General features: G+C 41.8%; 1 protein-coding gene across 7 annotated transcripts in view; it reads right to left on the bottom strand.

Moving 5' to 3' along the window:
• LOC136441652 (GTPase-activating Rap/Ran-GAP domain-like protein 3) overlaps nucleotides 1-24,702 on the bottom strand; it is a 213,355-nt gene that overhangs the window by 48,962 nt on the left and 139,691 nt on the right. Inside the window, exon 1 of one of the 7 annotated variants that reach the window (XM_066438070.1) lies at nucleotides 23,511-23,900. The exons of the other annotated variants lie outside the window; for them this stretch is intronic. Within the exon in view, the coding sequence (XP_066294167.1) occupies nucleotides 23,511-23,767 (257 nt within the window). The 5' untranslated portion in view covers nucleotides 23,768-23,900. Of the gene's footprint in view, nucleotides 1-23,510; nucleotides 23,901-24,702 lie in introns of those variants that run through there. 7 annotated transcript variants of the gene reach the window in all.

The following is a 24,702-nucleotide window of genomic DNA, read 5'->3' as shown; positions in this document are numbered from 1 at the left end:
CTGCGAGACCCCAAGAGCTTCTTACTGCAAAGGCTTGCGTGTGTTCCTGCAATATGACCTCAGGTGACCTAAATAGAACAGTGTTCTTTGGCCAGTAGCAAATGGAACGCGGGGATCCTTAGATAGAACATGGATTCCTTGGCCAGCAGCAAATAGAACATGGAACGTGGATACCACTTTTGGCCTGTTTTTGGTCTGAAAATGGGTCCAAAAGTCCCCAAAATGAAGCATTCTGAAGTGATGTACACCAGAATTGTGATTGAAATCCTGTAGGGACATGTTCAAGGCGCCCTTGTACCGAATGTCAGGTCATTTGCTTGTAAAACCAGGCCACAGGAGCCAAAAATATAAAAATTGCCTAAAAATGCCCCAAAAAACCTCCATAAAAATGATTTTAAGGGCTGTTTCAAAGCAATTTTAAAATCACCTGAGGGTATTTGCTTTCTTTACCTCCATGCCAAATTTCAGGTCGGTTGGTTAAAAAATGGCGGAGTTGAATCCATTTGAAGATTTGGCAGGAGAAGAAGAAGAACATGAACAAAAACAATATGTTGAGCCATACTAGGTATGGCTAAACATAATTACGTATTCCATTCCATGCACCTCAAACCATCACGATGAACTGTCAATGGGGGGCATGAGATATGCGTCTAGTTTTTATCTGCCACGCGTAAGTCGAATACTTCTTCCCAGACGAAACATGTTTGCAATGCTTCCCTTTCAGTACAGATCTCTACTGGCATTTAGCTTTCCATCCCTTACGTCACGGCTATATAACCGAACGGTATGCAGATATTACCTGACATTTTGAAGAGCAATTTGGCTACATACGGGATAATGAACACCGCTTGTTGTAGCGGTGGATGCGCTCGGTGGGCTGATAATTGGCACGGAGATGTACGATCTGTACAAGACGAATAAATCTCCTCAATGACTGTGTATATACACCGCAGTGACTGTTAATTAAGATAAGTTAGTCGTACTCAACCTCTCAGAAGTTGGGTTGCTCATGACGTAAACCACGGGTCAATTCAAACAACCAACAAGGGTGAACATGTTTCTGAGTAATGATTTGAAATGTTTTCTTCGCTTTTAGAAGAACATTACTTCCCGATATGAATATCAATGGGTCTTGATGACTGTGTATGCACCGCAATGACAGTTAATTAAGATAAGTTAGACGCTACCAACCCTCCAGACGTTGGGCTGCTCATTACGTGAAAGATGTGTCTATTAAACAACCTACGCGTGTGCACACATTTTCCAGGTAATGATGTGAAATGTTTCCCCTAACTTTCAGAAGGAATTTACATCGCGATATGAGTATAGATGAGTCTTGCTTATCATCGAGGCAAACTTCAGTAAAGCATAGTTAAAAAAAAAAGCTGCCTTGACGCTTTGAACGATTCACGGCATCATTCATTCTACCAATAGGTTTTCTGTTATTAAAAAAAAAAATCAAATAATACAAATGAATGGACAAAGACAATGTGACGGTGGACTCAAGTTGAACACAACATATACTCTCGCCGTCACTTGTACATTATGCAAAATAAAATGTTTGACAGGACGTGCAAATGAGTGAATGAATACATGTAGATACATAACAGAAGCCTAGTTGAAACTTTTAAGAGCATCAGTCCCCACCATACCCTTAACAAACAAGGCAAAGGACGGGAGGACATATTTAATACCTAACCGTCCCTAGATTTAAGACTAAACCATCCTGCCTACATTACTTTGATGTAGTTTTTATGTGTGATGCAGAAACGATAAATTTTCGTGAAACAACCTGGCTCTTGACTGGAAGTTATAACTGCGCGTTGTTTATGATACTTTTAAAGTTTACGGTACTTTTATGGAGCCGAGGAGATGTTATGGTGATTAAAATGCATTCCTTCACACCTGAGGCATTTAGATAGACAAAGCCAGCAACAGATGGGGTGTTATATACACAGGGATGTACACAAGATGTGTCCACAATCTGTTATCATTGCGCGCCCGTCTTACTGTGCTATCAACAGTAACATCTACTATAATGGCCGTTAGAGTCCGACTAAACAGTTGTCATTCCAAAGTCTGGGCACAAGATGAGTTATTGGCATTTTCTTGGAGGCCGATGTTTCTGGACAGTAAGTTTATGCACGGATAACACTCTGTGCCAGGGTCGTACTTAGTGTATTTCTTGTTGATCTCTTTTCTGGAGTGCATGCTGCCTTCTGGTGTATATATGGGAAGTTTTAACACTGCGAGTCTGTTGCAAATGGGAACTACCTCCAGGAAAGCTTGCTCTTCGGACAATTTTCCGAAATGATAAAGGTCAAAGAGGGCTACAAAGTACAGATAACTTCTTTAAGGCTGCCTCAGGAAGAGGATGAAGGGGAGCAAGTTCAGGTATAGCGCATGATCTATATCGATGTCTTCCTTTGTTATTGACTTTCCAATGAAACTGTTTTAGCAGGTCAGAACCTTACGCTAGAGCGTTAAATTGAGAGGACCTCACCGGAGACCACCTGTAGGATTCCGTGATCCAATTTGTAACCTCTACCCCTGCCGAAATGCACCTTGCTTCGGCCGCCAAACCGAGAAATTGGCCTCTGATCCTGAATTAGATTTCAGCAGGCTGAATGATTGCCGAACAAGCACACAAGATTCGAGATATGATTGCTCTTCTAAGGCCGAAATTTGACACAATTGAATGCATCACCAATGCGATGCGCCTTGGCAGTTGGCAGCAAAATAAGCTCGGCAAAAACGTTACACTTGTAACGTGGGAGAGAACAGGTCCATCTGGCTTTGACAGGTTTAAATTGCATTTCAAGCCGAGCACTCTTCCTAATTCTTCCAAGGTTGCCGTTGCTGCCCTTATAGGGCAGAGGCGTGGGAGGTCGGCAACAGCCTTCAATCACTATTCTGCGGACGGTCCACTGGTAAATATCTCCGCGGAAATTGTAGTGCAAGTCGGTAATAGCTTCGGCACTTTTACTCCGTAAGAAGCGGTTTAGGGAACGCGGCGTTTGAAAGGTCAACGCAAAGGCCTTGTAATATTGACATGGAGGGACCGGCGGAAACTCCACAGCCGGGCTTCTCGAGGATTCCAACTTCTTGATGGCAATTTTGAAGAACAAGTCAGAGGAGATTAGTGTTAACAAGTTTAACGCAAAGGTCTTCAAACTTTGACATTGATGACCTACATAGGCAAGTTATTGGACTGGTCTAACATCTATTGAAAGCAGTCCAGGCCAGATAGGGTTTTGGTACGAAGAATTGGAATAGCAGAAATTAGAGACTTCAGAGACTGTACATGTGTTAGAGGAGTCTTACTTCTGGAAAGTAACTTTAATAAAGTTCAAGACAAGGATAACCTCGGTGAGTTGTGTGCGGAAAATTTTACCAAAGACTGACGCAGAGGTCATGACATTAGAATTGACATCGGAGAAAACGTTCGACCTCTATAGACAGGGTGTTGAGGGGGTCTCAAGTCTAAAAGGCAACTTTGAAGGGCGAGTCACGTATGGCACTAGATAAATGGATTCATGTACAAGGCGTTCAAAAGTGACTTTGACTGATCTGCTCGACCTCCAAGACACGGAGTAGAGAAAGTATCACTTCAAGGATACGTCAGAAGTAGTTTTAGTCCTTGGCAATTAGCGGCATACGTAAAATACATAAAAGAATACCTCTGGGGTGTTGAAACATCGACATCAAAGAGGTTGTTTTTCGCCCGTAGATAAGATGTTGGAGTACTCTCGTGTCTTGAAAGCACGTTTGAAGGACACTTCAGGAGTAGTTTTAGTATCGTGTAGGTGAGTTAGGGTACAGAGCGCCCGAGCGTTTGAAGGGACACCCAAACTTTACATTGAAAAACATGCCTAACCGCCACAGACACTGCTGTAGTATTCTTACTTACATGTACTTCTTAAAGACAAGTGCGAAGGACATGTTAGAGATAATATTGGTACTGTTTAAGTGGTTCAGTGCCTTAAAGGATATTGTGGATGCCTAAAATGTGACATGGACAGTCTACTTGCCTAATACGCAGTTGAGTTGTTAATGGACAGTAATGGACTCTACTTCCCAACAGTTGAGTAACAGCACTGATAGACTATGTAGGCACGTATTGAGATGGCCGTTCACAGAGTCTGCGAAAGCTGGTGTATTGCGCCTAACGGCGGTTTTACTTGTTCACCAATTAAGATTTTTAGATATAGAGAAATGTCGGTCGAGTACATATTAAGATTCTTTTCCTTATCCGTAAAGAAAGCTTAAGGGCCAATTAAGCCAACGTTAAGGGCCATTAAAGAAGACCATCGTGAACACTATGGAAAGATAAAATCGATCTTACTTAAAAGTATTCCTCCACAGAGAGTGGATTGCGCTTAAAACGTTTACATGCCATTGAAGGCGGATTTTAAGAAGCCTTAAGTAGAAAGAAACGTGTCTGGAATAAAACATACAACTCATTGCAGTTGAGAACATCTTTAAAAGTACTCGACTGTAAATTATGTCTGAAAAGTGTTTTTGGGGAGACAAGAGTCTTAGTTTTAATGCATACTTACTATACACAGGTAGCAATTCATGTCAAAACGACGGCACAAAAGATACACTTTGAAATACTTGAACAAACGATATCCGCATGTTGTCTAGATATGGTCATAACTGGTGGTTGTTCACCTCATAGGCTCATCAGGAAGGCAGTCTGTTAACAACTCAGGCGTGGTTTGAAAGGGTGGCTAATGGAATATACCGCTTCAAGCCGGTATTTGCAATAGAAACGTACGTTTCAAAAGCCAGTAAGTGTGGCGTCTCAACCATTTGTGAGGCAACCATTTGTGAGGCAAAATAAATGTTACGTTAAAACGTTAGACTGAAATCAATCACAGAAAAACGCATGAAAAAGAGTCTTAAGTTGGACTTAGCAGAAAACTTTTTAAAAGGCAGTGCAGAAGTGTATTACATACAAGCCGTGTCACAGTTTGTAATTCTCACCACAGACTATTGCATATGTATACCATGGATAAAGCTCGGGGGCTCTGGGAGGTTTTGGGATTATAAGGACGTTCTAACGAACACTTGGGACGATCGCAAGGCGTTCTCTCATTAAATACGGGGTGACGGTTTGACAGCAGCCCGAAGACAGTCATATATCTTAAGGCCCTGTCGCACTTGTGCATATATTCAAGTGCGCATGAGTTCCGCAGTAACATTTTTTTGGTTTAAGTAAATTGTGCCGGAAGGAAGTTGTTTTCTACTTTTACCCACCGTTGAGTAGTCTAGTTATCAAACAAAAGAAATCACTTCTTCTGCTGCAAACTTAACCTAAACCAAAAAAATGTTAATACGCAGCTCATGCGGGATTATATACGCACAAGTGTGGCAGGGGTTTCACTCTACCACGGCTAACTAATATTGCGCAATGAGACATTAACCGAGAAAGAGTCGTGATGACCATAACTCACAGCAGCCGAGAAAAGAATTAAACGAATCACCCAATTATGAACACGAACTAGAAGCATAGTATTTGAAGCGGTAAAGTCTACGCCATATGATGAGAATTTTCCTAAAGTTTATGGATGAGAAGAAGCAAAGCATAACTAACTTGAAGGTAATTAAAAAAGATCGCAAAGCCACAGTAGCAACAAGATTTTAAGGTTCCAGTACGTCGCCGGATAAAGTACAATAAACCCGTAAAGATGTAGCCATTGCAAGAAAGGATAATGGTAACTTTGTATGTAATATATACTGTAAATGAAGAAATGTTCGCGGTGGTTTTATGTTCGTGGTGCAACTCTTTACTACGAACTTGAAATCACCGCGAAAGGCCTGTGTCATTCGAATAACACACCCTACAAATAGTTGAACCTCACCCTATGTCATTGTGTGACTGTAGCGCTACTATTGTTTCAAACGCGACCTCAAAACCACCGCGAACACTCCATTTTCTCCCTACCACGAAATTAAATCCCCGTGAACATTTCTGCATTTACAGTACTGAAGGCCAAAGGTCACTGGTAGGCTGAATATGCACTTAACGTCTTATTGCACACGATATGGGTATATCAATCAATATTAGTCTAAATTTAGAAGCTCACGTGCAATCTACAAGGATGGCAACATCAGATACCCGAGCCATTATTTGACTAGCACTCCTGTAGCGGACTGTATCTGATATTGCTTCATTGATCCACTACTTCCCTCAGCTGTACAGTAAGTAGTCTCCAGCACGACTTATTCAGTACATGTTATCGTCACTTAGCAACTAGAAATCTGATGCATAATAGACAGTTATTAAAAGGAGATACATGTAGGTCATTTCGGTTTTTGGTATTACCGAATCCTTGTTGCATTGTATTTGCGTGTCCATAGATTCTATTGCAACATGTGACATACTTCACATTGCATTTGCTACAATTGTAACCGCGTGCTAGTTGACTGAAATTAATTTGAATCCATAGACCACAGAAATCAACAAAGCTTAACTCAAACTTCGTAGACGAAACGTCTCCAACGACTCGTAATTCGGCTTCATCAAACTTCCCGAAGAAAGTGCACACGGCCTCATCTACACGCCAGGATGTTGACAAATCCGTCCAGATTTATTCATTGTATAATTTGACATACTCCATGTTGCATTTGCTACACTTGTAAAAAATCTGAATCTATAGACTCTAGAAAGCAACAAAGCTTAACTCAAACTTCGTACACGAAAAGTCTCCAACAACTCGTAATTAGGCTTCGGCAAACTTCCAATGGTCCAGGGAAAATGCTCACGGCCTTATCTACACGCCAGGATGTTGACCAATAGGTCCAGATTTTTTTATTGTACAATTTTACATCTGTCATGTTGCATTTGCTTGTAATCTTTGTAATCGCGTGCTAGTTGACTGAAATAAATTCGAATCCATAGACCACAGGGAGTAACAAAGCTCAACTCAAACTTCGTAAACGAAACGTCTTCAACGACTAGTAATTTGGCTTCAGCAAACTTCCCGAAGAAAGTGCTCAGGGCCTTATCTACAGGCCAGGATGTTGACCTATCCGTCCAGATTGCATCTACCCCCATACTTCCTGTGATTACACGGAGCGGTTCTATATGTGCACGTCCGTAATGAGTCATTTACACAGCTAATTTCCTGCGATGTTGTAATTGTACACTGTTAGTCTGTACGGAACCTGATTGGAAACATAACCCACGCCTGTTAACTTGGTGGGTTCTACAGAGGCGGGATTGTTTTTTTAGTTGCTTTTTTTTACTTCGGTTTTTGACAGACAAGGACGACGTGGCACTGCACTCAAGTTTTTATAACTTATATACAAGTGCCACGTAAAGATAACAACATATCGATTCTATACACCTGGGTGAAGTGGGGAAAGTCGTGCAATGTGCCTTTCCCAAGCGCACAACATCGGTGGCGTCAGGGGTATTCAAACCCGGGACCTCTTGGTTCTGGGTCGAACACCCTACCGTTACGCCACACAACCCCACGTGAGTCGGGATTGTTAACCATAAACCGTTCAGCATGCTAGCAGCCAAAGGTTTTGACAGATCTTCAAACAGTTTATAGTGAGCGCTCAACGATCTCCGATGCCCTTCAATGATTTCACAATAATCTTTCGGCGTTCTCCAGGACCGTTTAATGAAATACCTTTCAATAACCTCAATGATCTTACCATCATCTTCAAATGATTCTCAAGTTCTTGCAATGATTTTAAAACGATCTGCAAGCCCTTACAATGAGCTCTTAGTTGATTGCCGATGATCTGAATGACTTTTGGTCTTCGGTCGCTCATCTTCTGCCCAATATGGTCTCTTCAGAAACGGAGTTTAAAGGAAGGGCCTTAAAATTCATCGAGATAAATAAAAAAAACGCGATTTTTATAACTCTGGGTCGATCTCTGCCTCAGGTACAACGGTTATCGTTGGCAATCATACAACCCGCGTGGTTCGTAAGTTTCTCCAGCCCAAAGCAAGATAAGCCTGATTTGATTAGCCAGATTTAACATTCAGGCCATGTTCGAACCATCCGTCTGTGTTTCAGGTTCAAGTATGAATAACTACGACTTGAGTTTCGGCGGCGTTAGATGATTGGAAAGATTTTAGACCTTCTCAAATGACTGTGCAGCCTTAGTAAGTGCGTATAAGGTTGGATGGAATAATTGAAATTTTCCTCTTGGAAAATAGACTAGAAATAATACATTAGATACGTTGATGAAGATTAGACACCCAGGTAGTAAGATACGCCAATAAATAGTTACTCAAGCGACTGGATAAAATTTTGAAACAGTCAGACGTTTTAGACAGCAGTAGTTTAGATAGATTAACGGATAACAAAACGTTGGTAATTTCCTTCTTCACATTAATTTGTTCAAACAACACACAAAACACGTTTGTGGCAGCTTTTATACAAAGCGGCACGTTAAAAGAAGTTAATGTAATGGCATAGAACTAGATATTGCCATTGATATGTAGTCTAACGATTTCCAGAAATCACATGACAAACATTGATACAAAATGTTATCAATAAACTCAAATGGCTCCAAAACCTTGTGACGATTATTCAATGGAACAGAATTAAGTCTAGAGGTCATTACCTTCTAAACGTAGTCTAACATCAACCCGACACCTTTTGTTGCGGAACCGAATAAAGTGCATTAATTCAAATGCCTCAAAGGCTTAGTAAATTATCCATATCTGGGCGCCAATGTGTGTGTGTGTGCACCACGTGCCAGTGTGTATTCATGGAGCGCTGACAAACCTTCCGCCAATATTGACACGATTCACAAGAGCCGCTTTTCCCACAGCTTAGGCCTGACCCCGACCACTCCCGCAAAAGGAGGGTAAACATAGCGACTTATTGCGCTCTCAAGCATTCACATCCATCAGGGGAAAGTCAATATTTATAATCAGTTTCCCCTGTCGGTGCTACCAGAAACATAAAAGTCAATACCAAAGGAAAGGGCTGCATGAATAAAACCTGACAGTATTGACTCTGCCGCCTCCAGCAAGAGGCCAACGCAGGGGGTGGTTTTATTACGATAACAGTCAGAATTTCGTACGCCTAGCTATGGATATATGTTAGACACACAAAATAAGTACCCCCAATATTGCACTACGTCTATATACATTGCTGTATGTATTTGCATCCATAACAAAATGTATCGAGACATGTACCTACTAGTAACCACAAATTTATACTTTGCATTTATGCTAACAAATTTCTGTCATTTTCTGTTATATGATATTTATTATTCCATTTTCTGTTATGATGTCTGTCATGATATATGTTAGATACACAATAGTAACCCCAATATTACACAATGTCCGTATTCATTGCAGCATGTATTTGAACCCATACTACAATGTATAGGGACGTGTACCTAGCCACAAATGTATACTCTGCATTTATACTAAAATATTTCTGTAATATTCTGTTATTGTTCACTATCTGTAGAAATGAAGCTGATCTCGCAGATTTCTCTATAATTTTATCGAGTCAATACCTCCCCCTTGTAAAACGCAGCCTTCGTCGAAGACTTATCTAAGGATGGATAATGGTATAAAAAGCTCAGCAGACGGGCGTATTGTCTATAAAAGAACAGTGGGCCTCATTGCCTCCATGCATTCATCGCATGTAAGCCTTCCCACTGGGTCGGCATTACGTTTGTGACAGCTTGTTTTTCTGGAATCATCGTCGCCTCTGGCACGAACTGGGAAGGCCAAGATGATTAGCCGTGCGAAAAGCCGGGGGACATGTATGGCGAGACGGGGGCCAAGTAAGAAGATTACGCATTGGCAAAGGATGATCTATATACATAAAGCGGGTATCTCACTGAAGCTGCGGCATGATGGCGACCTCGCTGCGGCCGAGCGATTTGACAGAGCGCTTAACGAATTTCACCGATAAAAGATCTTTTTAAAGCTTTGTGTGCTTTGTGGTCTTTTCAGTCAACTTGTGTTTAAAGACAATAGTGAGTTCAACCAACAACGAGACGCTTAGGGATACGCATATTTTTGATAATTTATACTGTATACTTTGTTTTGATTTACCTAATTTATTCAGAAGATGTCGCAATGATTTAACAATAACAGGTTGTTTTGAGAAGATGGAGTACTTGCATAGCAAACAGTAGTAAAGAGCGGAAGGAGAGGGGGACATCGCTTATCTTCATCTTCATTATCATCGCCATCATCATCATCATCCCCATCACCATCACCATCATCATCATCATCATCATCACCATCGCCATCATCATCATCACGATGATGGTGATCATCATCATCACCATCATCTCAGTGTGTACATTCGTGAAAAATGAACCCTCCCTTGACTGGTTCCAGTTCACTGAATTCGAACTGGTATTAGAGATGGCGACAGCCTGACGAAGGTGTTTCAATGGAGGCATTCTGAGAAATGGCAATCAGATCATTTGAATCTTCAACGGCCTTGCACTTACATTGTAAGCGAGAAGGGATAAGCACCAAAAGCTCAACTTTCGGGATTCTATTACCAAGAAGAGTGAATCCCGTAAGAACTGTCTGTTCAGACCGCGCAGTGGAAGGTGTATATCATTCAATTTCTCCACAGATTCGTTCTGTGCAATCGCGGTGTAGAATTGCAATCTGCACTCCGTGGGTCTTCCTAACTCGATGTTATTGATGGAACGATGTCAGCGGCATCGAATGACGAAATCGGTAGAAAACTGATCTGTTTACTACCATCTGAACCGCGGACATAGAATTCATAAGATAAAAACATTTATTATTTGTTGATGAAGAAGAGTTTTGCCTTCATTTTGTCTAATGACTGGCCGTACTGGAAACTCAAGAATCATCTAGAATTCAAAAGCTAAAGACATTTTCCATTTACTGATCTAGAAGAAGTCCATGTGAGAGTTAACGTTTGGCTTTCATCCTTTGAAAAAACTGGTCATACCGGAAACTCAAGAATCAGTGAAGGCCGCCGCTTCTAAGTTCTAGATGAAAGAAGTTGTTTCCAGCCGGTTGGAAATTTGTACAATAAAGCAAACCTTGCCACTGAACTTCCTCTGGATTTTCATTATGTTCTTCACATCAAAGCATGTCTCTGTTACAAAGGTGCTTCCGGACCGACGGGATCTAACAAAATTGCTACAGCATACTGCCACGTCCTTAATTGGATGCCACATCCCGTCAACAACCGGAGGACTCGGGATCAAACATCAAAAGTAGCAACCTGATACCTACTGAGTTTCGAGATACCCGTTGGGCATGAACCTTTGTAGTTTGTACTGATATAAAGTTGAAAGGAAACTTGATGCGCAAGGAACAAGGTTCGCATATGAAGGCAAGAGGTATGAAAGGTAGAGAAGGAATATCAGATCTAGAGGGAACGAGAAAGGGGACTTAGAAGATGAAGGTCGTTAGCTCAGGTAATATCTGATGAACTGCCAGACAGTCAACTTCAATTAGTTCAATGCCGAGAAGTAGCCTCTTACGGCCTTGCATTGAGCGAGATCGTTAAAAAAAGTCATCTTTTATAGTCTTGTAAAATGCAACAAGCAGGTCTTTAGAATGAGAATGAAATTAAAGTGAATACAAAATATGGAATGTTTTCTTTATATTCTTCAGTCAGGAGATGTGGTAATTATAACTCTTACTATATTTTCACATCAAGGAATTGGGAAAACGAGAAACCTGCAGTTAAGTCCTTTTCAGAAAACTGAAAAAAGAAACTAAATTCACAGTTATCGGATTATGTCAAATCGCCAACTCTAGAATCATTAACAGAAACATAACAGGAAACTGCAATGAGGTCTCTACATGTTTTAACAAGCTCTCTGACACCAACAAATCAAGACCACAGCACGTCCAGGTCAAGAAAAAAAGAAAGTTCTGCTGCATACAGTACCAATGCTACAGACCAGGGGGCCAAAATTAACCTTAATTTTTGTGTTTCCATCACCTCCCCACGTTCCAAATATCATCATTATCCATTGAGCGACACACACACACACACACACACGCAAACACACATACACACACAAACACACACACACACACACACACGCAAACACACACATACACACCCCCCCCCCCCCCACACACATTTCGCAGACACACTCCAAACTATATTTCCATTTTTCATGGAGATAATAACGCCCCAGGTTAATCTCTCAGATCCACAGACGGTACCAATAGATAAAGCAGTAGGCGGAAATTGGTATTTTGTCTTAGATGAAGGACGATGATATCGCGACTGGAGGGCAAGGCGGAAATTAGTTTGGATCAAATACGTCGCTTTTAGATATCCTGATATACCGCTTGCATTTGTGTAATTGATCATAGGAAAAAATTGGGGCAGTGACCTATTTAGGAAAACGATGCACACACACACACACACACACACACATACACATACACACACACACACACACACACGTATACACACACACAGGCATACGCATACACACGCACGCACATACGTACATACAGACACACGCACACACAAAAGCAAACAAACACACACACACACACACACAGACACACATGCATGCACACGCACGCACATACATGTACGCACAAAAACACACACATACACAAACACACACACGCACACACAGACACACGAAAATAAACAGACAGACAGACACACCAGTACATAAAAAGATCTAATGATCCCCCCCCCCCCTTGCTACACCAGCTTTGAGTTCGCCACACTATCTTATATTGATAGTTGTAATTATAACATACGCAGCATTTTCCCCGGTCATATGTAACAGCTCACCCTTGGCTATGCCATTACTACTGAACAAATCAAACGCTCTCCCGGTGGTATTGGATTCACTAAAGCGCACATCAAACAATGTGACTCGCGTTCTTAAAATCATCTGGAACATCTTATACCATTGGTAGTGCCAATATCATTTCAGCGCTGACAAAAAAGAATTCAAATTCAGGATTCACATCATAGGCATTTAGATTGGAGGAGTTTTCATTCATTGTGTTGACAAAAAAGGATTCAAACCCAACAACATATTCAGGATTTACATCATAGGCATTTGACATTAAAGTAGTCTTCATTCATTTCGTTTATCCTATTCCTTGCGATAAGCCTCCAGGAAAGAATCTGCAATAAGCCAACACAGACACGACAATCTACCCAGTGGTGACGGTAATGAAATGAATGAATGGATGATTCTATTGCTCAACAATTGTATCGATGACAATGTATGGCAATGTAAAGACAGCATAAGTTGCAATCTAGGTCTATTTTTCAACAATTCAAATTACAACATCATTATATCAAATGGAACCTGCAGAAAAAAAAACGAAACATTTGTAAACACCATATTCCATTCTACGCTACTTTACATTGAAATCTTTCATTCTCCACAGGCAGAGATGATAATCTCGCCCAAAGTATGATCAAATCAGCGTATCTATGGAAACCGTGTTATTGTTGCCGAAAGCTGTTTACTCTAAACTAATCCTACCAATCCTCCTCAGAAGTGTAATCCATTAGAACGGCGACAGAGGATTTCCCCGTGTTGCAGGCCCCGTTGTGAACACAGTTCTCTGTTTGTGTTGTTCTTACAAGCGTACATTTCCCGTTTGCGTGTTGCCGTGCAATTAACAATGTTTACATCTACATGTAGCTCTACGGTGGGAAGATATTAAATATACATGAACACTAGTGGCAATCGTAGGTACAGTGACGGGGGAAGAGGTGTAAGAGTTACGTATGGCAGGAACGACACGCAATAGCCATAACCCCAGTCTGTATGGCTGCGTGCTTACACATTAGAATGCAGTACATGAAATGTCCTAGAACCATGGCTATGATATCATTAAGGCCTTACCTTCTCCAATGAATTGAATTTTAATTGCCGAATTCCAAGAAACAACAAATTGTATTCGTAAATACGTTTGCTGTAGTCCATCCTGAGACGCCATTTCCATGCAAGTCATGTAACAAACTTTTTAAAGAAAGTTTACGAGTAATTCGCCAACAACAGCTTTCGCTCAGCGATGTACAAGAAACCTAAATCAAAATTACACCTAAAATAACAAGCGTCTTGGGGTATGATATCAACATCTTGAATATAAGATGTTAATGGATCATGTGATTAGTGCTACATAGATTGTCAACAAGGCAATTGTTCATCCGAGAATGAATGGAGAATAAATGCGAGGGAGTCGCACAACTGATTTGCTTGGCAGCAAAGTAAGGAACGATTAGCAATGATAAATTATTAAGTTCTCAAAGTAAATTTTAAGGTGGGGCACAGTTTATAAAGTAATCATCATGTATAATAAGTAGTATTGATATATGGTGGACCTCACAAAGTAATTTTAAGCTAGAGCACAGTTCCAAAAAGTTGTTCAATCGATTGATTTTAGAGTCCTTGTGGAACAGTCAGATTCTTCTAACCTGCCCTTCTTCTATCTTTAAGTTCTTGGACGCAATAACGCTGTCACGAAAGAAGAATCTGGCTATGATACTTTGATAACCTCGAAAGTACTTGGCATCGTATCAAGTCATCCTCGGGACCCGTAGCACACCGTCACGTACACAGTATTGCAATCTAGTGCTCCAACTAGATTCCTCTCGTTCATCTGACAGCATCTGAAGATTAAAAAGTGGCGAGAAACATATCCATCCCCGGCGCGGGCTTGTTGTAGAAGATTTACCCGTGATTACGTTTTAACGCCGGCTCGTTTTCTCTCCGCCGAACTTTACGCCCCTCGAAGCTTTCACAGCGATCATCTGTCACCATAAAGTCGAGTGTTGTTCCTAACACTGCTAATCCGGGCCTCGTTTCACAGTAAATTTTCTTTACAGCTGCCATTAGTAGTAGGGAATATACAACAGGTGATAAAACCGCTAATCTACATAGTACCACCGTCATACACTCTGACTGGGTGAGGTGGTGATATACGTTCATCTCTAAGTAAAACCGATAGGCAACAAATATCCTACGGTCCACGATTTCTATGGATTTTTATTTTTAAAATGTTAAGTCGGTTTATTTGGCATGACACAATTCCGAAGATGTAGGGCTTCGTAAATGAGCAAATAACAACAACAAAAATGTAACTCTCGGTGCGCTTCTTGACGACTCATGGGCAAAGGAAATAATTGGCTGTGTTTGTATATGATTATTATATGATGATGATATATGGCTTAAAAATCCTAGACAGCATCACCAAGAGTATCAAACTGTAAACAAACAGGTTCAAACGAGCATTTGCAGCGTGTGAAAACTGGTCAGTAGCACGGCTAGGTGGGTACAATGGAATACAAACATAATGTAACTCTGCCGTGATGTATGTGTTTACCTACCGTGATATCTATGTTTGCAGTACTAATAGTTTTTTTGGGTCACGCATGGATGATTAAAAGGACGTGTCCTCGGCAGCGACAATGGGGGATTGGTTCAAGCTATTGGTAAAATGACAAAAATTATGATCTTGTTTTGTGAGCGTGAAAAAGACGTGGTCTGGTGTCGGGCTGTTTTGGGGGGGTTCTTTGTCTTTTCATTAGACTATAAAGTAGATATCAGCTACAAAACAATAAACACCATACGAAGCGATTTTCACAGTTTTGCCAGCTGCTCCTGAGGATGGTTACAAGTGGTTATTCTGCCTGATGTACTCACACAGGCTGTACCACTCACCACAGGCAGCATCATGCTCAACAATCCCCCCAACTTCGCCACTGTAATGTGCCGAAAGGCACTGCACCTCGGCAAAGCCATGGTACTCAGACATAGACCGGAAAGTATCCTTCAACTACGAAGATACATATAACCTTACAAATCACTTGCTATTCTATTATTTATAGAACAGAGGCCACGGATGTGATACCGTGTACCATCATTTTTAACGTGAGAAATATGCACGAATAGCGCTGAATAAATGAAATGAAGTTGAAAACCATCAGGGCTGATGCTGATTTCACCTATAATCGCAGTCCCTTCTAACTAAAGTAATAACTCCAGTCCCCACCCTAAGCTTCATCATTTGTACAGACTACAACGCGAGCCGTCGCGAAGCCGCATTGCAATACCACTAACTACTTGAAAAAGCATCATGCTTCACCTCAAATGAGGATGACTTGAAACGAAACGAACGAAACAGCGTTCTTTCCTGAGTTGACATGGTTTGAGGCGATAGGGCAGGGCGGCAGGCGTGTGAGGCGTGAAGAATGATGAAAAAGACAGCTGCATGGATAGCGCTGAAGATGAAAACTACCAGAGATGATCTAACCTATAATCGCAGTCCCCTCTAACTAAAGTGATAACTCCAGTCCCCGCCCCAAGCTTCATCATTTGTACAGACTACAGCGTCCTTTCCTGCGTTGTCACGGTTTGAGGCGATAGGGCGGTACACAGGGCAGGGCGGCAGGCGTGTGGGGCGTGAGGAATGATGAAAAACGACAGCTGGGTTAAACAGCTGGACCTCCCGCTGCCTGAGGTATTGACCGCAGAGACAATTGCAAAGTGGTGTTATACTAGGCCGCGGCAACGGCGTTATGCGTTTGTCGTCAACGGCTGAGTCTAAACCAACGTGACCGCAGATAAAATTGCAAAGTGGTGTTATATTAGGCCGCGGCAACGGCGTTATGCGTTTGTCGTCAACGGCTGAGTCTACAACGTTTACCGTGTCCTGAATTTGAAATTCCGAAATGCCACAAACTTAAAACCACCGTATACACACTCCATTTTCACCTTAGCTCGAAATAAAAACCACGCGAACTTGAATACATTTACAGTATGCTGAGGTTATGCTTCGGTCCCTTTTCTAATCCGGGGCCCGGCCGGGCAGCTTGCGGGAACAAAAAAATGTGATATAAAAGACAACAAAAGACGCAAAACGTAAATAATTGCTCCAAACCATATATTGTGTATTTTCTTAATACATATTTCTGCTATCCGAGCCCCGGATTGGAAATGGGACCGAAACCATTACATTTCCAAACCGGGGCCCGGCCGGGTTATCAAGAATATACACCAATGGTGCTCATGATTAAATTTGGCAACTTTTTGGGGTTTTGTCATCTTTTAAATCATACTTTTTGTTTCCGCAAACTGCCCGGCCGGGCCCCGGGATGGGAATTGTCACATTAGCATTACCTAGATAACTATCTTCACCAACAGTAAATCTCATGATATTGACTAGCGATAGTCTAGAATCTGAGAACCAACACGATGTCATGCCGGACCGTAAAATGCGGAATGACGTTACACCGTGGACCAAGACTGCTCCTGAACTAAATGCCCACCGATGATGACGATGCCCATTTCATAACTATGATGTTAATGCTTTAGAGATAACACGTTAAAAAAACGGGTAATCTTGATACGAACGGCGAAACCTGATACAGAAAACGGCCGAAATGGCTAAACTTGATACAAATAGGTTAACCTGATACAAAACAACCTATGGACGTGCCATATAATCCGTTGACAAACTGAGTTGTTTTCAGGGATTATAATGCTTCAAGCATACGTATATCAACTAGAAGCAATGCCTGCACTCTGCCAGGTATACGTGATGTGACTAGAGTATACACAGGCTGTGTGAATCCGTGGTTCATGAAATATCAGTTCAACGGGAAACACATCCTTCATCTGCAGAACGTACGTGGAACAACTTCAACATGTAGCTCTTTAATAAGCAGAACTCTGCAGATAAGTGGTCTCATTAGACATATTCTATCAACTGTGGGACGGTATGAAAGATGTCTCGACTGTTGCCGACATGACTATCTAGTATCAAAGGAGTCCCGCAGGATTTAGAGACGCTGGTCTGGCGGCTGGATCTCACCGTTGACGTAAACGCAAAAAACACACTCGTTATATCCACCTGTCGATCGGCAGCGTAATGCACAGCGGCCGTAATGACTCAATACCCGGCAGAAACGGTGGGTGGTGGAATCAGACCGAATTGTGGACGGCCCAATTTCGGTGTAATCCTATACTGTGTACGTGGTCGGCATGTTGATGCAGGTACCCAGTAGCTTGTGTGAAATGTATCTTTATCTATTATCATGAAACGTTGGTACAGATTGCGTTGAAGAGATAAGAAAAAAGGCTTCTTATAAAAGGTATGAAAATTTAAACACATTACCTAGTAGATTGTATGAATTGATGTAAATTGATTTCATATTACAGGGAAACGTTTGATGAATTACTGAAAACGTATCGCAATTTAGTGTGGAGGCAATATGCAGTATACTGGTACCACCATTGTACACGAATAAGAGTGTCATACTTGGTGGTAAAACAACATCTGTCAACGCATTAACAGCATGATTTATTTGTCTACATAACTTTGCCATAAACTTTAGCAGGATGATTTAAGGTACCGATGTAATCAACTTTACAAGCGATCGCCATAAGCATACAATATGCACATTAGGACACTGTAAAAGCAACGCATAGATACCTCGCACAGATATGCTGAAAACGCATCAAGCCAGAAAACGATGCTTTACGGGAAGCAGGAAGTTTATGATGCTTTTTCCAAAGCAAGCTGATTAAAGCAACCGGGACACAAGGCCCTTCATAAGGCACATATGTAAACCTGACTGTTACCGGAGTGATCACATCAGCTCGGCCACGGTCAGCAAACAACCATCAACTGTTCATACACCGTTGCCGGGATTTATTCAACAAGAAAGTGTCGTAAGAGACACCGTCATGTTTTGACGAGAGAGGAACCTGCTCTATCTCCTATTAATCTGACGACATCGTCGTAAAAACAAGCCCGGTGAGTCACAGTTCAATAAAACCGTCCAGTTCTTCTTGGTTTTTATTTGTGATCCTTGCAGCACGCACGATAGGAGACAGTCGTAAAACGTGCCGGTTGTCCAGCGGATCCCACGTCTTCGTGCCGTTACGATGCCCCCGTTCGCACAAGTCGGTATTATGGGCTATAAAACCTCCCATAACAATGCTCTTAGGGCAGGGGCGGTCCTGGACCGAAGATGGTCTCCGTGATGAATTAGGTTTCGGGCTGTTGGAGAGGGTTGTTTGTTAGGGTAAGGAGTCAAAGGGTTGACCGGGAACGACATGGTAACTCGTGTACTGGTGTTTGGTATGGCACAACAACTCATAAATGGGAAGGCTGACAGTCAGGACTGATCCTATTGTCATTGCTAAAAATGTGCCCCCGAGAAAACCACAGTATGTGGTGACAGCCGCAGCCCTTTTGCTATAGCGTTATTTGTTTAACTATAATAGGGACATGCAGCCAAACCTGTATTAATCGGAACCTCGTGCTGCAAAAGGGTCATTGCGAACACATTTTTCTGGACTCTTAGATTATTTTTCAATGGACTAAAGTGGTAAGAATCCAGTCTAAAAATCCTCAAAGCCTCAATAACGGTCTACTTCATCAATTTTCCTCCCATGAGTTGCTACGATGGGCGGGTTTGACTAGTCTGTTTGTGTAGCTACGAGTACTCCAATATTTCTTACGACTGTTTATATATCTTTGCAAACATCTCACAAAAACGCATGATAGGGGCGTCGTTCTGTTGACATTGGGGCTCAACATTTCAATCGTTTTCATAGAGACGCTGATATCTTAGGTGTGTCCTAGTTTACAGTGCACTCGACGGGGACGCAGGCGTGGGAGATGGAAAAAGACGAGAGCGCTAAATGAAAATATTCTTAGCACCTGTTCATGATTCTTCCGGTACTCTAGCCAGTCCTTTCTGTATGCCATTTTGTTATACATAAACTATAATGTTACACTGTGGCTTAGTGACCACACCACTACCGCGTCATAACATGGCACCTGTCAATGCATCTCGTGCAATCAAGGTTTCAGCTCTGCTCTATGGTCAGGGGTGTTGTTGGGCCATACTTCTTCCTATTTATAGTTAACTGTTGAAGTCTTGTTTTTCTCCATGGCATGTGTTACTGCAACCGCTGGAAGGTGTGGGAGCTTGAGTAAAGTTACTTAACAGAAACGCAACCCACCTGCCATTATTGCACAATTGACGCCATACCTTTGATGCAATATCTGGACGAAGGTTTTTTGAGCTCTGCCGAGGGACTAGTTTTGAATAAAGTTTCGTATATTGTGATGTTCTTTCGAAACTAAGGAGATATATAGTCCCGCTACTCTATACAATTACAAAGGAATGGGAGTCATCAAAACCCCATTCCACGGTCATATAGCTTCCAACTCCGTCTTAGATTAAAACATAATCGAATACATTCATCTTCTGAATTATACTTAGACAAAGGTAAAAAGTTGAAAACATCATCATACATACCTCTTTTTCTTTTACAACATAGTGATTAATGGAATTAAATTCTTGCCTTTGAAATCTAAACGAGAGCAGAATAATTTGGTCAACTTCTTCTTTCATTATTGCCGCTAGAATACATTACAGTGAGCAGGGTTCGCGTAATTACCTGTACTTTACTTTCCATTAGCGACAAATGCTTGGATAATGAGATTACTGCCGAGCGGTAAAGTAGGAGTGATTGATATAATTAGTTCCCGTGTTCTGTTCAATGCATCATTATTAATTAGCGTCGGGATGATTTTGTAATGGTCGTCAGTCTGCTGGGTATAGGAAAAGAGAGTGAAGATATTGTCTTCATCTAGCAGACAGGTGTTGGTTGAAGATTAGAGTACGCTGATGAAGGTTAGATATTCAGGTAATAAGATACGCCAAAAATAGTTATTCATGACAAGCAACTGGATAACATGTTGAAAATTCAAGCAACTGGACAAAAGTTTCAAAATTTTATCCAGTTGCTTGAGTAATTATTTTTGGCGAAGATTAGAGTAGTTAGTCCCCGTGAAGGGTTTACACTGACTGGCGTTACACAATATTTGCCCCATATTAATGTGCAATGTGCATTAAAGTTCTTAATTCATCCATCCATCCTTGATTAATGAATAAGCTTTAGGACTGAAATGAAAGCAGTTAGTTGCCTACAGAGCTAGCAATGCAAAATGCGTGCCGGTGGAAAGCAATTTTTCAAAAACTAGGAAATCGTCTACCAGACAACTATTGGTTTCAAATGAAAGCAGCTAGTTGCCCTTAGTTAACGCGCAGGGTTTACATTGACTAGCGTTGCACAATGTTTGTCTCGTAGTAATGACTAAGCTTTAGGATTGGCTAGCAGAGCTTGCAATAGGAAATGCGTGCCGGCGGAAAGCATATTTCTTAAAGCTAGGCAATCGTCTACCAGATAGCTTTGGTTTAGAATTAGAGCAGTAAGTCCCGGCGCAGGGTCTACACTCATTAACATTGCACAATGTTTGTCTCGTAGTAATGAATAAGCTTCTATTTCTTCTTCTTTGGGAGTCCAGTCTCGGAAGACTATCTGTGCGCCTCTGGAGTTCTGTTATTCTCATTAATAAGCTTAAAAAAAGGATTGGCTAACAGAGAAATGAATAGGAAATACGTGCCAGCGAAAAACATATTTTTCAAAGTATTAGCAAGGCAATCGGTATACACCCAAATAGACTCATCGGTGTGATAAGACATGTACATCTTTCAAACGTGTGTCTCCTATACAGAAGCTTCATTTTTTTTAAAATTGCAAGTTGTAGTGCTTTAATGATGCCTTTTTGTTGACCGCAGGCAATCAGTAAGGTTGTCTGGGACTGCGAGTCTGTTGTCTGTAAAAAACTGTGTTCTGTATTAATTCTGTATTAACCATTCATCAAATGGCATATAGAACATGCTTCAATATTTCATGCTGGATTCTTTGCATAGTGTCCCTGTTAGTAGGCCAAGAATTTAGGTCAAAATGGCTCGCAAGCAAACTTATAACACAATGCGGTGCAGAGAGATATCAGATCTAAGTGATTGGCTATATCCTGGCATTTTGGGTTGGGTCAGGTGATATTCAACCAGAGAGTGGAGAGTCACAACAAATTTGACACACACGGAAATGGTACATGTAAATAAAAACAGGAATGAGTCCCTAAACGTCGCTGATTACTCTAATTTTATATCAAATAGCTTTAGCATAACCATTTGTCCGTCACTTATGATTAGGTGCATTGATGTAGTAAATAACCCATTTGTGACCATAAAAAGAACAAATTACAAGCGAACTGTCAACCGAAGCTACAATGTGGGTTTACCTTTTACATGTAGTCATAACAAGCAAGGCAAACAGCCGATACAAATGAGATTTGGTGAGGGAAGAACCAACACCACTGTTTACAGTACGGAGGTCTCCGCTTTTCCTCTTATTGATTGCTTCCAGTTTTCAAGATATTCCACTTTAAGGATCAACAATGATGGATCTCCACAGAATCTTCAAAGAAAAACTGGATATTAGAGAGATTTACTGATAATTTTCTCCTGGGTGGAAGGATTTTAGACCAAACAGACCATTTGTACGTATCGCAGCAGGTCGGTCGATATCAGGGGTCGGGTCGCAAGCTTACCTGGCCCAATATTTCACGTCAGCCAGTCGGGATTAGATGGCAAGACTGAAAAATGTACAGAGCTTACGGAACCCGGCCACCGATGAAATAACAATTCAAAATCGTTCAGACTTAGCAATTCTTGGCGGAGGTAAGCCGTAATACTTGCCCAACAACAGATTGAAAGGTTCTCTTCGTAAATCAGCTGTGCTAATATTTTCCATAGAAACTGAAAAACCCACAAAGCCATTTGTGGTCAGCCCAAACATTGGGTGAAGCATTTCTACGTTGGTGTCACAACCGCACCATTGCATGGTGGTCGATATCACTGTGGGTATGGTCAAACTGAATCCATACATCAATAGTTTTACATATAATACATTATCGAGGATGAAAGGCAGGTTAATGAAGAAAGTGAACCAAATGGTGAAGGTTACACACATGAAACAATACTTCAAACGGCGCTAGGTACAAACTCAAAACAATACATCAAAAAGCACTGCCTGTTCTACATCTGCTATGGTACCGCGCTATTTGACCCGAAAAGGACAGCGTTGGCAGAGCAATGAAATTTCAAGGCAAAGTCATATTAAAACCCTGAGAGTGTCTTCTTTCATGAATGTCTTCAGTCTTAGTAAGGACAAGCACTGGTATATCATAATCACAATAACACTATTTCAGCATTCATTGTTCAACAGATTTAGGTATAGCTGGTCATTGTTAAAATTACTTTTGACCAAAAACTAACAGTATGTAGTAGCGCGTTTTCTAGGATTACCATCAATACTCCGGGTAGTGGCCCCTCGCTCTCAGGCGGTAAAAAAAAAAAAAAAAATAACCCATCCTCCCTTTTCGGAACTGTTCAATACCTTACCCTCGCTGCGGTCTATTTACTGAGAAAACATTCAAAGGCAAACAATCGGTGTGTTTCTTACTTGACGATTGATGTATTCTATGATAGCGCATTAAGAGCTCTCAGACTGCTAGCTTGGTAATATTGGGGTCAACCGGACTCGTACGGTGATTCGGTCTGTAGCATTTTTGTCTAGGTTCTGATACCTGGGCGCAGATACATTTTAAGAAAGGGGAGATGTTATAAACAGAGGGGGAAGCCCACCTCTCGTAGTCCTGCAGGTAAACCTCGGGCGGCACGAAGTGGGCCTGCAGGGCGGCGGGCTGGCCGATGGGGTGCGACTTGGTGGCCCGGAGAGGCTCCTTCTTGCGCGGCCGGCCCTGCTTTGGCTTCCCCCTCTCGGTCTTGACCCTCCGCAGCCCCGCCGGCTCCCCCGGCGGCTTCCGCTCCTCCTCCACCCGGGTCAGGTCCACCAGCGAGCCGCCGAACAGAGGCGAGTACTTGCGGATGAGCGGCAGCATGGTTGGTTGGTCCAGCGGTGCGAGAGCCCCCTGTTTTACTCTAACCGTACTTGGTGCTTGCTTAGCGGTGTCTCTATGCTACTATGCGCGCTCGTGCCACCGCGACTGTATTTTCTCGCCGGATCTCGTGGGGGAAAAACCCCGGGGCACGGCGAGAAGAGATGATTGGTGTCCGTTACAGATGACATGCGCGTGCTGTATGCTGATGACAAATCGACCAATCAGAACGCCGCCACGGTTGCCCTTGGCAACGGCTGCATCTCGCGGGACAGGGTTTGTTAACAGGTGTGGAGTTGAGACGTTTTCTCCAAAATCGGATTATTTAAGATTATTCCACCGATCCTCTTACAAGCAGACACCTTGTCTGACCGACACGGGATGACTTCATACGTGCAAAATGCTTATAATTAACGTGTTTAACGGGGTACTTCATAAGAGGGTTATATCTTGAGAATTATTAGACATTGAGGAGTGACTTCAGGAGAATTTGCTTGCGCCTTTCTTTCTCAAGGAAACCCCTTAACCGGGAAGGAAGCTCGGTACCGAACATCGTGTCAGAACAGTTATAGAAATGATATATAATATGTAATTGTTTGAAGAAATTACTATTAGAAGGAAAGTTTATCTGAGTTGGTAAAACACATTATGAATAATTAAACTAAGTTCATTTTTTCATAAATAATTAATCATTACTTACACCAAGGTACATGGATCTATTCTGATTCTAGGTTGATATGTAACAATGTCCCTATAGGCGGCACTAAAATTCCCTGGCCCTGAGTCCTGACGTTGATATGGGGAGATGAAGAGAATACTACAGCGAGACTGACAGCTCTATCTATCGTGCACAGTATCAGCACCCACTACTGACGCGTACAAAGTCATGCAAAATGAAAATAAATTAGTTCTCCTCAAAAGAAGATGCTCGTCTCAGC

This window comes from Branchiostoma lanceolatum, chromosome 9, assembly GCF_035083965.1.
Source record: "Branchiostoma lanceolatum isolate klBraLanc5 chromosome 9, klBraLanc5.hap2, whole genome shotgun sequence".
In the NCBI taxonomy this organism is placed as follows: Eukaryota; Metazoa; Chordata; class Leptocardii; order Amphioxiformes; family Branchiostomatidae; genus Branchiostoma; species Branchiostoma lanceolatum.
This window is presented reverse-complemented; position numbering and strand designations above follow the sequence as displayed.